At 41.6% G+C, this 14,636-nt stretch overlaps 1 protein-coding gene across 1 annotated transcript in view; it reads left to right on the top strand.

Moving 5' to 3' along the window:
• Positions 1–1,688: 1,688 nt before the first annotated feature.
• LOC144069335 (uncharacterized) overlaps positions 1,689–14,636 on the top strand; it is a 45,588-nt gene continuing 32,640 nt past the window's right edge. The window contains exons 1-4 of the mRNA XM_077594636.1: positions 1,689–1,778; positions 1,923–1,966; positions 7,410–7,482; positions 7,636–8,022. Of these exons, the coding sequence (XP_077450762.1) occupies positions 1,930–1,966; positions 7,410–7,482; positions 7,636–7,846 (321 nt within the window). The 5' untranslated portion in view covers positions 1,689–1,778; positions 1,923–1,929 and the 3' untranslated portion in view covers positions 7,847–8,022. The remainder of the gene's footprint in view (positions 1,779–1,922; positions 1,967–7,409; positions 7,483–7,635; positions 8,023–14,636) is intronic.

The raw sequence follows: 14,636 nt of genomic DNA, 5'->3' as shown, positions 1-14,636 counted from the left end.
TTTTATAGCCATAAAATAGTTTTTGCTGAAGGCGTCACTGGGAAATGCACAGACCGCCACTGCATTCATCGTTGTCTTTTCCCGGGGAAATCACCGCCCTGGCCCGGTTGTAATGTCTGAAAAGCTCCAGTATTTGTATTTAATCAATAAATGCTGCCAGTAAGTGGATTTTACCCCATTTTATTGCAATTTATGCCTTTTCGCGTATGGACGTATATGGACGTATTGACATTTATCGCTGTCTTTTTCCCAGGGATATGATACTACGGGCCCGGTTCTGATGTCTAAAATGCTCCAGTATTTGTATTTTATCAATAAATGCTGTTTTGGGCTGGATTAAACCCCATTTTTGGGCAATGTTTGCCGGTACGCCATTGACGTTCATTGCCCGGGGAAATCACCCCCCTGGCCCGGTTGTAATGTCTGAAAAGCTCCAGTATTTGTATTCAATCATTAAATGCTGCTAGGAAGTGGATTTTACCCCATTTTTGTGCATTGATTTATTGATTATTTTTTACGTGTCGCAGCTGTAGCTGCAGTAGAGGTTTTATAGCCATAACATAGTTTTTGAGGGTTGGATCTATTCGTTGAAGGCGCTACGAGAAAATGCACGGACCGCCACTGATATATATATACAGACGCTCCCCTACTTACGAACATTCAACTTACGAACAACGGTACATACGAACATGTCTGCAAATTGCGTTTAAGTCCAAAAATGTTCGCAAGTCCAATTTTGTATTTCGCCTTTTTCGGAGTAGTACTTCTTTCCGCCGCTAATACCGACGCCTGGCGCTGTGAGAGCTCAGCTCACCCAGCATCTTCCTTCTTCTTCGTTGCAATGCGGAAGTGCGTGAATATATCTCCAGTGTGCAAAGAACCTTTTTCATTTGTATCATTAAATATCTCATGCATCCAATATTGAATATGGTTGGTAAAAAGCTAAAGGCTTCTATTGAGGGAGTTGCAAGGAAGAGGCAAGCCATTTCATTTGAAACGAGTGGCAATAATAACGAAGCTTGATGCGCATGAGAGTGGTGAGCGTTTCACGGGCATTGAATCGTTCGACCGTCAGTACCATTTATAAACAGAAAGATCGAGCAGCAGGACCCAAATATTGAACGTTGCACAAAGTTTGCAAATCAATTGAATGATGCCATACAGTGCTACCGCATCATTTATGATGAAAAAAAGAAGAAAACCGCAATTGTCATTAGGTCGCTTCTTTTGGCCAGTTTCTAATACATAAATCTCTCTCTCTCTCTACAGTACTGTACATATTCTCTCCATTTTATAAAAAAAAAAAATGTCAGTACAAACCAATGCGTGTTACTTATACAAGCCTTAAACATACAAATGCACTTATATAAACCTTCAATATACTTATATCGGCCTTAAACATAAATTATAATACAAAATATAGCACTGAATCAACTTACAAACAAATTCAACTTATGAACAATCGCTCGGAACCAATTGCGTTCGTAAGTAGGGGAGCGTCTGTATATATATATATATATATATATATATATATATATATTTATATATTTATATATTTATATATATATATATATATATATATATATTTATATATTTTTATATATATATATATATATATATATAATTTCAACTTTTTATTCTTTCCCTGTACATGAAATACTGCTTTCATGCCTTTTTTGGCAGACAATGATAAAGCTGTTTCTAGTCTTCCTCATCATTTTAACATCTGTGGAGCTGCTTGTGGTCCTCTACAGGATTTGTAAAGTCAAACAAAAAAGGTTCTAGTATACACATTTGATTTCTCTTCATTTTAAACTTATGTAATTTGGGCATTATAAACTAAAGAGAATTGCCATTCCTTTTGAAAGTGAAATATGTTTGCTAAGTGTGGTTATGTAATGTTGCAACTTTGTGTTTGTTAGCAAAGACATGAGTGATTCTTACCCTCTTCTTTTGACCAATGCAAGTAAGTGCACAGATTAAAACAGAACTGTATTTTATTGCTATTCGGCATGTACACTGCTCACTTGGACTTAGATGACACGATAAATCAGTTGAATGACCAGTATGCATTATCCTAAACACAGTATGCATCATCCTAAACACAATATGCATCATCCTATACTTAGTGTGCACAGTGGTGGGCCGGTAATTTCAATTCAACGCCTTCAGTGCTATGTATGAATCAATCCAACCCTCAAAAACTATTTCATGGCTATAAAACCTTTACTGCAGTTACAACTGCAACACATAAAAAAGCAGGAATAATAACCTCATACAATTGAAATATTATTTAGGAATATAGCCATATTTTACTCACCAAAAATCATTTTTATTTGTACACAAAATCCCTCCTCCTTTCTTTCCTCCTTCTTTTCTATCGCCATCAAAGCTAATGCTGAAAGTTGAGCCTTTCCTGTCATATTTCTGGCATGAGTTTTTTTTTTATTTAGTGCTGAAAATCTTCATTCCTAGTTGTGACAGGCTTGCTTGCTTCGGAGTTGTCCGACCTTTCTTAATGATGTCTCCAGCTTTTCTTGAAAAGTCTGTCTTGAAAATGGCTTTGACAGTAAATCTGCAAACAAATCAATTTCTTCTCCTCCTTCAGCTATTGCGGGTCGACACAACCGCTATGAAATCAACACAACAATATATTTGCTTGTGCAGCTCGCTCCAGATACAGTTTGGTACCTCTGGCTAGTCCACTCTATCACTAGCCAATCATAGTTGGTGAAAGCAATGACCTATCCCTACGCCTATGAGAAGGTCTTGGTGTCGCCTACTCGGAATCTGATTGGTTAAAGCAACAGTTTTAGCAACGCTTGTTTTATGCAGCAGAGCCTGCAGAACTGATTGTGAAGGCCTCAAAGCAGATTTCTGACCCTGGCAACAAATAATGGCTGAAGTGTGATTGGTTAGATGCTTATATATGAAAACACCCATCTGGAAGCAGTGTAACCAGGGGAAAAGCAATGAAAGGAACCTGACAGACAATTTGGAATTATTTAATAAGTATTCATGGACAAAACATAATTAACATCAGTCTGTGATTCAGATTTTTTTAGGCCAGCAGAGAAGGCCTTGCAGGCCTTGACTGTCCACAACTGAGTATGCATCATCCTAAACACTAAAATGTATTTTTAGAAATGCATTCATTTTGTTTTATTCCAAATACTTTGCTTAAATATTCTTGCATCGAATTGTCATGTCACGCTTCTTGTTGTAGTGAAGAACAAGCAGGTGGGACCGGCGAAGAACCAAAAGACAATAGTTGTGTCATAAAAAAAAATCTATTTTGAAAAATGGTTGTTTAACAAATAAAATATTGAGTTTACACACTTAGAGAAGGACAAACGTAGCGAAAGAATCTTAACATACACACACACACACACTCACACACCCATAAATCACATTTGATAAGGATTATAGATTGATTTATTATGTTATTAGCACCTATTTTGTTCAATAGATTTGACAGATCGAAACAAAATTTACAGAAAAGATAGACCTTCTGTTTAACTAACCCTTTTGGTTTTTGATAACATTCCATTTATTAATTATTCATTTATCACTGTTATTATCACCTAATATCTTCAATATCACTCTGGCAATTTGATGTACTGGCACCAAATTTACAGAAACATATAGTAATTACCTTCTGTTTAACGAACACGTTTTGCATTTTCAATAACACATTCCATTTATTAATTATTAATTTATTACTATTATTAGCATCTAATATCTTCAATAGCTCAAGAGAGCAGAAAACTAACATATTTCAGGTCAGGCATACTCATCGATAAAACTTGCAAATGCTCAAAGCTTGAGTTTACACACTTAGAGAAGGTAAATAAATTCAATCTCGTCTATTAGGATTCGACGGCTGTTTCTGGGCACCATAAAAAAATTCAACTCTGTACGATGTACGGTTTGGATCCGACGGCCGTTTCTGTCCACCATAATGTCAACACTCTACGATGCAGGGTTTGGACAAAAGTAGCGTGAGCATGTTAACATAAAACTTCCACCCATAAATCACGCTTTATCTCTTCCTGCTCCCCAAAACACTTTTTTTCACCCTGTCGTGACGGAAAGACTCGGCGAGACACGATGGTGCTGGACGCGCTGACCAAGGACGCCTTTTTCCACGTCATTTCCAAACATCATTTTGGGGAGAATTACCTCCAGCGAGTTTCCAGGTGCACACACACATCCATCCGTACATCACGATTTATAAGGATTAGAGAATAGATAAAGCGTGATTTATGGATGGGTGGATGTTTTATAACTCCTGTCATGACAGAAAAAAGTGTTCCAGAGAGCACCTAGAAACTCGCTGGCGGACCAATCAGCCACACAAGTGCGTTTAGGGCACATCATGTGAAAACAACAATTCATACTTCAACTCTGCTTTCAGCTGTAACAAATAAAAGTTGAGTTTACACACTTAGAGAAGGTGAAAAAATTCAATCACTCGTCTATTAGGATCCGACAGACATTTCTGGCTAAACAAAAAAATGTCAACTCTCTACATTTGCACGGTTTGGACAAACATAGCCAGGGAATCTAAACATACACACACACTCACACACCCATAAATCACGCTTTATAAGGCTTATAGATAATACTTAATATTTTCTCCCATAAAATTCGAAATTAGTGACAACACTTAATTCATTTGACAAATCTAATCTGAAATAAATGATATTGAGCATGAATACATTTTCAATGTATCCGATAGGATTTAAATCAAAAGGTACTGATTGGACAATAGAAAAATAACAAGACCTAAGTAACAGAACAAAATCTTTAGCATTAAGTGAGGCAGGATTGGGAAGTCATGGCATCAACAAACACCCAGAAAAGAGAAAACTTTCATACACGAACAAATCGAAAAGAAAATGAGAAAGACATAAGAGGAAAAAAAACCTAATTGGTTGACACACAAGGACCAGGGTAAGGACAAGTGAAATCAATTGATAATCACAACAATATTGCAGGAGACAGGCCATTGCATAAAGGGGAGCAAGGTGACTTAAAGTTTCTCGTTTCATCAAAAGAAAAAAAAACAGCATGGTCGATCCTCATGAATCATCTCAGTCATGGCAAATTTCTGGTGTACTGCCCTTCTCTAATGTTACTGAAGTTCAAAAGCACGGAGAAGGTCTCCGGCTGTCGAATAAACTTTGCTGTGAGAAAACAAAAAAAAAGTGGACTAAAGTCTATACATGCCACAGTTGTGCCTTCAATGCTTGATTTAATTACTGTGATAAGAAGTAAAATGTTCTCCTGTTATTTACAAGCTTGAGACAACCAGTGATGGACAAACTGAAAAGAACCATTGGGCAATGTGCCTGAAACTGCCTGAAATAAACAAAAAACAATAAACCATTTTTTCTTCCTGATGGATTAATTATTAATACAATTTAATTAACATGGAAGACATCTTTAAACATACACTGGTTACAACTTGCAAGGAGAAATCACTCATAACTCGCCTTCGTTCAAGATGATTCTGAAGAGCGGCATACTCTTTTCTCTATTTAGTCACGCCATACTCAAAACATTTAATGTAATCTGATTCAAAACGATTGCATAAGCTAACCGAATAACACCATTAAGGTCAAAAAACAACTGCTCATATTAGATAGAAACCAAAACACCTGCGTAATAGTTTGCAGTATAGGCATAATAATTTCTTTATAAGGTAAACTGCCGGCGTCCCAGTCAAAGCAATTTATGAGTCCTTCGTAGATCTTCATTGCGTAGTTGCATCTGGGTGTCTGGGTTGCGAGGTGTATCTCCCAGTAAACAGTCCTTGGAGGGTGAGGTGTTACATCAACAAGCTGGAGCCAGCAGGGTGACATCGAGTTTGCCCCAGTCTCAAATTAAAGACACTCTTATACAAAAGTAATTAAAATGCATACATCTATAATATTATCCAGAATAACCCCAACACTTTCTCTCACTCTTTTTTGAGTGTAAATAATCATTATGAATCATTTTGAAGAAATACTGTATCTTCTATGTCGACTTGAGTCCTCAAAATAAACTTCATCATCATCATGATACTACATAATGATTGTGTGAATGATTGGTGAAATTTTAAAATGTGTCTACTAAAGATGTTTTATAATATTCTGAAATCCAAATATTATCTTCTAAATTTGTATGGCTACAGGTTTAAAACAGTTTTTACCAACATTTAACTGAAGAAGTATAGGGTATATTTCACGTTGAAAAAATCTCACAGTCCACCATTTAAAAAAAAAATCTGAACAAAAATTTAAATCCCAGGTTAATTTGGTAGCATCTCCATCAGCTCAAAGAGCAGTTATTCATTCTAATGTCTACTATATTTCAGTACTAAAGATAGATACAAATGTTGCTATTTTCAATAAATTGTTTTTCATCTAAGTAGGTGACTTGGGACTATCCAAAATGGCACAATTGATGATCTCTTAGTAATATGCAATGACACATGAATAATCATCATTGGTTTAAAACTATAAGGTGAAGCAGAAGGAAGCATTAAAAGCATTAAGCATTATGGAATGTTCTATGTGTTGTGAGCATTTTTAATAAATAATAAGGCTATAAATTAATTCATGGGACCATGGACATTTTTTCCTCCCCGTCGTCTCCTCAAGGCCCCACAGCTCGAGGACACATTGTTTTCGGGACGCTTTTCGGCAAAACACAACGGGACTGTTTTGACGGGACTCCAGCAGCAGATGGCGATAATCGCATTATTGTTTGAAAATACGGCTGCTTTGTTTACATTATTATACTGCTTGGTTTACTTTAGAATGCTTTGTTTACCTTATAATGAAAATATTATGCAATTCCTCACACCGTTGTTTGGGTGCCAGTTCAAACTTTTATGCTTCTGCAATTCAGAATGCTTTGTTTACCTTATAATGAAAATATTATGCCTTGTTCAACTTTTATGCTTACTTCTGCAATTCTTACACAGTTGTTTTTCTAACCGGTGTTATTGTACTGATTACATAACATGTTTTTCGAGTGTCGCGATTAAATACAATGATTCAGTTACTGCAATTCAGAACGCCTTGTGGACTAAGACGACGTCACAAGGTGCCTCCTTGCAAGTGTAACCAGTTATGTTGAAAGATGTCTTCCAGTTTTGATTAAATATTACTAATAATGATTTAAAAGGTTTCAATCATTATTCTATCAACTCCTTTTGCATGTTCTCTGTGTACACAACGACAAGAGGGAGAGACTGTTACTCCTTTGGAGTTCTATTTAATGCTAAATTGTTTTGAATTCATAATTTGAAGTTGTTTAGATGTGTTTATGTGCATGTGTTTGTATGCTAATGTTAGCTTCCTACTTACGCTGCACTGTACATTTTAATACATTAATAAATCGTTTTCTTATGTCAGGCCCATCGCCAGACGGGCGGGTGGTTGTGCCTGCCAGCCAATCACAGGTCCAGCGACTGATAGGTCAAATGTGGTAGGTGTGGCTCATCAATTGTCATGGAACTATTTAAGCCACCCAAAGCTTGACCACACCGCTGGATCGTCTTACATAGTTTACTGTTAAATACCTTTTCACGCTACTTCCTTGCTTCGCTTGCCTGATCTTCGACCTCTTGTTTTGCCATAGGACCAACGATCACGATCAACGACACTACCACGATCACGGACACTACCAGAACCATGGACACTACCATGACCACGATTACGACCCCGCACCTTGTAACCTTTCTGTGGCCCTCTCTACAGACCTCTCGTCTTTCGACCTCCACGCTATGTCAAATGACTTGCATTCGCTGCTCCCTTTGTACCTATGCCTGCCCCTGGAACAGGCTCAATAAACAGAAAGCCACGTCAAGCTTGTGTTGGTTTGCCTGTTTCAGGGCCCTCTGCCCTAGAGCGTAACAGCACGATCCAGCCAAGTATGGACCCCAACTGATCCAACCGAGCTCCCACCAACCAGTCACGACCACTCATGCATCAGCACAGTAAGGCGATTCATTTCCTCTTGACGGAGGTAGGTATGTCAAATTTCCTAGTCATTACGTTCGCTGCAGGCACAGTTCACGCTGTTGCCTCATGCACAGAGGACACAAACCTACCCGTCACGCCAGCTCATGCGGTAACCACGGCACCGCCACTCCGCAAACCCTTAGTCCCGCCACCTGCCCCGTATTATGGCGACCTCGGCACATGTCGGGCTTTCCTTGTTAAGTGCAGCCTGGTGTTTGAGCAACAGAGTCTCACGTGCAACATGGACCGAGCCAGGATTGTCTACCTCATCGGCTGTCTTTGCGGCGAGGCTTTGTCATGGGCTAGCGCCGAGTGGAAGAGGCTCAAGTATGTGCTCCTCTTATGCCGACTTTACAGTTCGACCACTCACTGCGTGGCAGAGAGACAGCAGGGCGCCTGATGTCTCTCCGCCAGGGCGTCCAAAGTGTGGCAGAGTATTCCGCCGCTGAGAGCGGGTTCGACGACAGCGCCCTCCAGGAAGTATTTTTGGGGGAGGCTAAGCGAGGCTCCGAAGGACGAGTTGGCTGCCGTGACTAGTCCTGCTTCCACGACGCGCTCGTGAGTTTTGACCATCAGAATTGATGGTCGACTTCAAGAACACCGAAGGCAGCGGCGAGAGGGATCACATGTAGGCCCCACATGCGAGTTCCAGCGACCGTTTCCGGCATGTCCTTCGGCTGCAGTAACTGTAGTACGCGATGTCGTAGGAGCCCATGCAACTGGCGCAAAACTAGGCTCTCAGAGGACGACCGCTCCCATCGTTTTCGCTTGGGTTTATGCCTTTACTGAGAGTGGTCATCTTGTACAAACATGCCCAATTCGTCTGGTAAAAGCAAGGGCTCACCAATAGAGAGGGAAGTGTTGGTGAAACTAGCCACTGGCGAATCCCCCCGTTGTTTTCTGCTGCCAGCTTCTCTTTCCTGGGAGAGACAGCTCTGGTCAACTGCAGAGCAGACGAGAGCTTTATCGACTGCTCCGTGGCTTCCCAATTAGGCATCGGGACTTGGCCATTGGGTAGACCTCTGAGAACCACTGCACTGGACGGGCGGTCCTTATGCAGAGTGGAGTTGCGTACAGAACCAGTTCTCCTCCGTTTATCCGGTTATGGACTGCCCAGAGATTCCCATAATTCTGGGTCTTCCCTAGTCACGCACGGTACTGGACTCTTATCACAACCTAGCACAGGTTTTTAGCAGGGACCATGCAAAGGACCTCCCTCCGCATCATCCCCTTTGATTGTGCCATCATAAATGATGTCCTCCGAGATATGTTGGACCGGTTTGTGTTTATATATCGAGACAACATTTTAGTTTTTTCTCGCACCTTTACGGAACACATACAGCATGTGCACCAGGTGTTGCAACGCCTCCTGGAGAACCGCCTTTCCGTTAAGGCTGAGAAGTGCGGGTTTCATGTCCCGCAGACCACCTTTTCTCGGGTTTATTGTTGCCGACGGAGAGGTGCAGATAGACCCATCGAAAGTGGCAGCTGTCACTCAGTGGCCCAGGTCTGGTGGAAGGAAGGGGCTACAGTGCTTTTTGGGATTCATAAACTTCTATAGGCGTTTTATCAGGGACTATAGTCGTATTGCCGCCCCCCTCACAGCACTCACGCCCACAAAGTCCCCATTCCATCTCAAGTCCCGTTTTACCTCTTCTCCCGTTCTCGCCCACCTAAACTGCAGTTTATTGTGGTGGTTGACGCCTCGGAAGCAGGGGTTGGCGCCATCCCCTCTCAACGCAAACTGGGGGATGGGAAGGTGCACCCCTGCGCCTTTTTTCCGTAGGTTGGCTCCGGCAGAACACAATTATGGCATTCGGGACCGGGAATTGCTCGCAGTGAAACTGAGCTTAGAGGAATGGCAGCACCACCTGGAAGGGGCAAGTCAGCCTTTTGTGGTTTTGACCGACCACAAGAACCTAGAGTACATTAAGTCAGCCCAGAGGCTGAACCCTCGCCAAGCCAGGTGGAACATATTATTTTGTAGATTTAATTTGACTGTCTCTTATGTCCCGGGTTCTAGGAGCGGGAAACCTGATGCACTGTCCCGCGTTTTCCACCCTACGGACTCCGAGGAGGAGTCCATGACCTACCACGTCTTGTATGCTCATATCACAAATTTGTCTCGTATCTCAAGGCAAATATTTGCTCGCAATTTTCCTCATGTAAGGTATTACTGTACTCAATTTCATAATTTTTAATTCAAACAGGAAGGGGAGGGAGAGGGAGTGTGTGTGTGTGTGTGTGAGAGAGAGAGAGAGGCAATCCTTCTGAGTTGTTGATCTGGCAAAGGAGTAATTTCAAGGACTAGATTAAGGAGTATATGTAAAATGCAGAAAAATAAATCAGAAGGACAGGACACATAATTTCCTAGATTATTTAACAAACCAAATACACTGTCAGCAAACTAAAAACAACAATATTACGGTAAATTTGAACATATGTACTGAAACCATATAAAAGTATCAATAATCCCATTTATCCAGTTTTGTTCACAGATTTTTCTCAGTTGTATGTTTTACTTTGTGTATATACTTCATGAAGCGTTCTCATTTCCTTCAGATATGCAAAACTGCTGCCCATTTTGCTCATGAAAAAGGCTGAGCATTGTAAAAAATATATGAGGGCGTAATAATTCTCTTTTATTCAACTATTTTTACTTCATTAGGGCTGAACTAATATAAAGATCATGAAGGTCAACTAGCTGTAAAGTATATTTTTTCTAATATAACTTCTTCACAGCTTTTTATATGAAGATTTAATTTGTGTAAGGATTCATGTACTGTACATGCTAATGAATTCACTTGAGTCTCAATGGTGACAGGTAGTGATACCCCTAGCCTCTGGTGCTCCCATGTGGTCTTACTCCTTCTTCTCCTTGAATTGTTCTTTCTTCTCATCATCATAGTGTTGTTAAATCTCCCACACCTCTCTTTCTCTCGCCTCGTCTAAAAGACCACACTTCCAGTTGCTTTTCTGAGGGTTGAAGAGTGCAAAGGGAGGGTGACTGGTTAATTAATACTTCAGAGAATCAATTGTTTTCTTTGTCTTGTCCCGCCACCCCCAGATTTTTTTTTGTGGTTGTGTTTTCATATTACTCATACCAAATTCAGTTTTGAATTTTATTCGATAATTTAGGAACAACCAGAAGACAGCATTAGACGGTAAAAAAACAGTCCCTAAGTATTTGAAGCTAGAGCGTTCAACTATGCTGAAGTGGACTATGAAAAGTACATTGACCAATATTACTAAAGGGGCTTGATTAGTGCATCTTTTTTTCAGTCTTTTCACTTGTCTAAATTATGCTTTCAGTTCAAACGATAAAAAATTCCAAACACATCGTTAATTCGAAACCAAACCAAATGTTTTTCATTGCGGATAATCTTGTGGATTAAGATTTAAAAATCACACGCTCAGAAGAATGACACATGAATTGTTCATTAAATGGGTGTCAGTTTTCAATAGATATTAAAACATTTTGGAAAATACTTCACACTGTTATATGCGTTAACCCTAGTTTATCCAATTTTTATCCCCCTAGTAAATTCCCAGGAACTTTAGATGTCATTGTTTTGATTCTGTATTTTACAATGGAATTTCAGCCCTCCACCAATTACGAAATCTGTTCCTTTTGCTTTTCCTGGTTGCGATAGGTCTGGAGGCTACGTAAACTAAGGTTGCTTACAAGTCTCACAAACAGTAAGAATGTACGATGTCTTCTACTAATAGAGCATTCATTTATTTATTATTAATTTTCCAGGCCGCTTATCTCCACAAGTGTCGTGGGGGTGCCAAGCCTATCTGATTAAAAAAATATTTAGCCAGTCAACCTATTATTCTGCTTTCTTGTGATTATGATTATTAAACATTTTTATGGCGTGCATTGCATTGATCAGCTTATTAAAAAACTCATTTTTCCCACATAAAGATATTTCAAGGTTTCTCCAAAAAAATTATGATCATCCGAGCCATGTTGCAACATATCTGCAATTCGCAGGGTCAGAGACGATCACCAGGCAAGATTGTGGCCACACCGCATTTTAGAAACGGTAACGTTGAATGAATGAAAATTGGGTGAAGACCTGCGACACCTTCGTCCTAGATCCACACACCTCGCTAAACTCCTTAAGACCAGAGGTGTTTCTTTACTGTGGCAGACATTAGTGATGCATCATTTTCCCTACCCGAGGACTTTCATTCATTTTCTTAACTGCTTATCCTCACCACGGTTGCAGGTGGGTGCTGGAGTGATCCCAGCTAACTATGGGCACCAGGCAGGGGACACCCTGAATCGGTGACCATCCAATCGCAGGGCACAAGGAAACAGACAACTCATACCTAGGGGCAATTTAGAGTGTTCCACCAGCCTACCATGCATGCTTTGGGGATGTGGGAGGAAACCAGAGTATCCAGAGAAAACATGCAAACTCCACACAGTGAGGACCAACCTGGGATCGAACCCTAGAACCCACAACTGTGAGGCTGACGTGCAACTCCACCACAGCTGATTGCAAGCAATGACAATTTACAAAACAAGATGAATCGTTATTAAAATGTAGCTGGTCCACAAATAAATGGAACTAAGATTTTAGATTAAACATTGTGTATGTTCACAAGATCTTTGCTAAAGTTAATGTGTAATTTGTTGGCCTCTTTTTCTGACTGAAAGGCAAATTTGGTAAAATAGCACTTCATGATTCTCCATTGTGAAGGACTTATCTGGCAAACCAAAATGGAAGGGATGTCGTGTGTGTCCATATTTTTATCCTAGTTGCAGGGTCATTTCTGGACGCCAATCTTACATATTGCCCCTTCAAGTAAGCATCAACAGGAAAAAAATCTTTTTTTAAAGCCAGGAATACTGCTTATTGCCACTGGAGTCTCTGCTTCATAAGAGACCAGTCTTCCATTGAGCACCATTCTAAAATCAAAACATCTCCCATTAAAAAACATACTTGTAAATATAAAATCAGGATTACTTTTGTGATATCCCCCAAAATCAAAAATAATTGTAAGCCATTTTCGAATGGGGACCTTTTTAAAAAGTGCTTGAGCTAGTGCATGAGGTCGAGAAATACCGGCTTGATGGAGTCGGGCTCACCTCTACGCACAGCTTGGGTTCTGGTACCACTCCTCTCGAAGGGGGTTGGACACTTCCACTCTAGAGTTGCTCACGGTGAGAGGCGCCGAGCGGGTGTGGGCAGACTTGTTGCCCACCGGCTCGGTGCCTGTATGTTGGGGTTTACCCTGGTGGACGAGAGGGTAGCATCCTTCTGTCTTCGGATGGGGGGGGGGGGGGGGGGGCAGGACCTAACTGTTGTTTGTGCGTATGCACCAAACATCAGTTAAGAGTACCCACCATTTTTGGAGTCCTTGGAGGGGGTGCTGGAGAGTGCTCCTTCGGGGGACTCCCTCGTTCTGCTGTGGTATTTCAATGCTCAGGAGGCCTGGAAAGGAGTGATTGGGAAGAACGCCCCCCTGATCAGAACCTGAATGGTGTTCTATTGTTGGATTTCTGCGCTGGTCGTGGATTGACAATAATTAACACCATGTTCAAGAATAAGGGTGTCCATTTGTGCACTTAGCACCAGGACACCCTAGTCCGCAGTTTGATGATCGACTTTGTGGTCGTGTCATCGGACCTGCCCCTGCATGTCTTGGACACTTGGGTAAAGAGAGGGGCGGAGCTGTCAAGTTGGCTCTGATGGTGGTGGCAGATGCCGGTGGACCCGGGAGACCCAAACATTTTGTGAGGGTCTGCTGGAAATGCTTGGCAGAGTCCCCTGTCAGAAGGAGTTTCAATTCCCACCTCCGACAGAGCTTCTCTCATGTCTGGGAAGAGGCGGGGGACATTCCAGGTCTACATGTGCTTTGTGGACCTGGAGAAGGCGTTCGACTGTGTCCCCTGGAGAATCTTGGGGGGGGGGGGGGCACTCCGGGAGTATGGTGTTTCCGGAACCCCTGATATGCAGGGTTCGGTCCCTTTATGACCGGTGTCAGAGTCTGGTCTGCGTAGCTGGCAGTAAGTCGGACCCGTTTCCAGTGGGCATTGGACTGCACCAGGGCTGCCCTAAGTCACCGATTCTGTTCATGACTTTAATGGACAGAATATCTAGGCGCAGACGTGGCTTTGAAGGGGTCCCGTTTGGTGGCCTCAGTATTCCATCCCTGCTTTTTGGAGATGATGTGGTTCTGTTGGCTACATTAGGCCGTGATCTCCAACTCTCGCTAGAACGATTCACAACTGAGTGTGAAGTTGTCGGGATGAGAATCAGCACCTCCAAATCTGAGACCATGGTCTTCAGTCGAAAAAAGGTGGCATGCCCTCTCCGGGTCAGGGATCAGGTCCTTCCCCAGGTGGAGGAGTTTAAGTATCTTGGGGTCTTGTTCACGAGTGAGGGAAGAATGGAGTGGGAGATCGATGGGCGGATCGGTGCGGGTAGCCCGGGAACCCCTTGGGATCCTCCCTGAAGAGCGGGATGAAGTTGCTGGGGAGAGGGAATGCTGGGCTTCCATGCTGAAGCTGCTGCCCCCACGACCCGATTTCGGATAAAGCGGAAGAAGATGAGATGAGATGAGATGGTGGTCCTTGCGGCGCTGATATGTCCGGAGAAAAAA

Source organism: Stigmatopora argus, chromosome 24, assembly GCF_051989625.1.
Source record: "Stigmatopora argus isolate UIUO_Sarg chromosome 24, RoL_Sarg_1.0, whole genome shotgun sequence".
Lineage (NCBI taxonomy): Eukaryota > Metazoa > Chordata > Actinopteri > Syngnathiformes > Syngnathidae > Stigmatopora > Stigmatopora argus.
The sequence above is the reverse complement of the archived record's forward strand: the minus strand, read 5'-3'. Positions and strand labels throughout refer to the sequence as shown.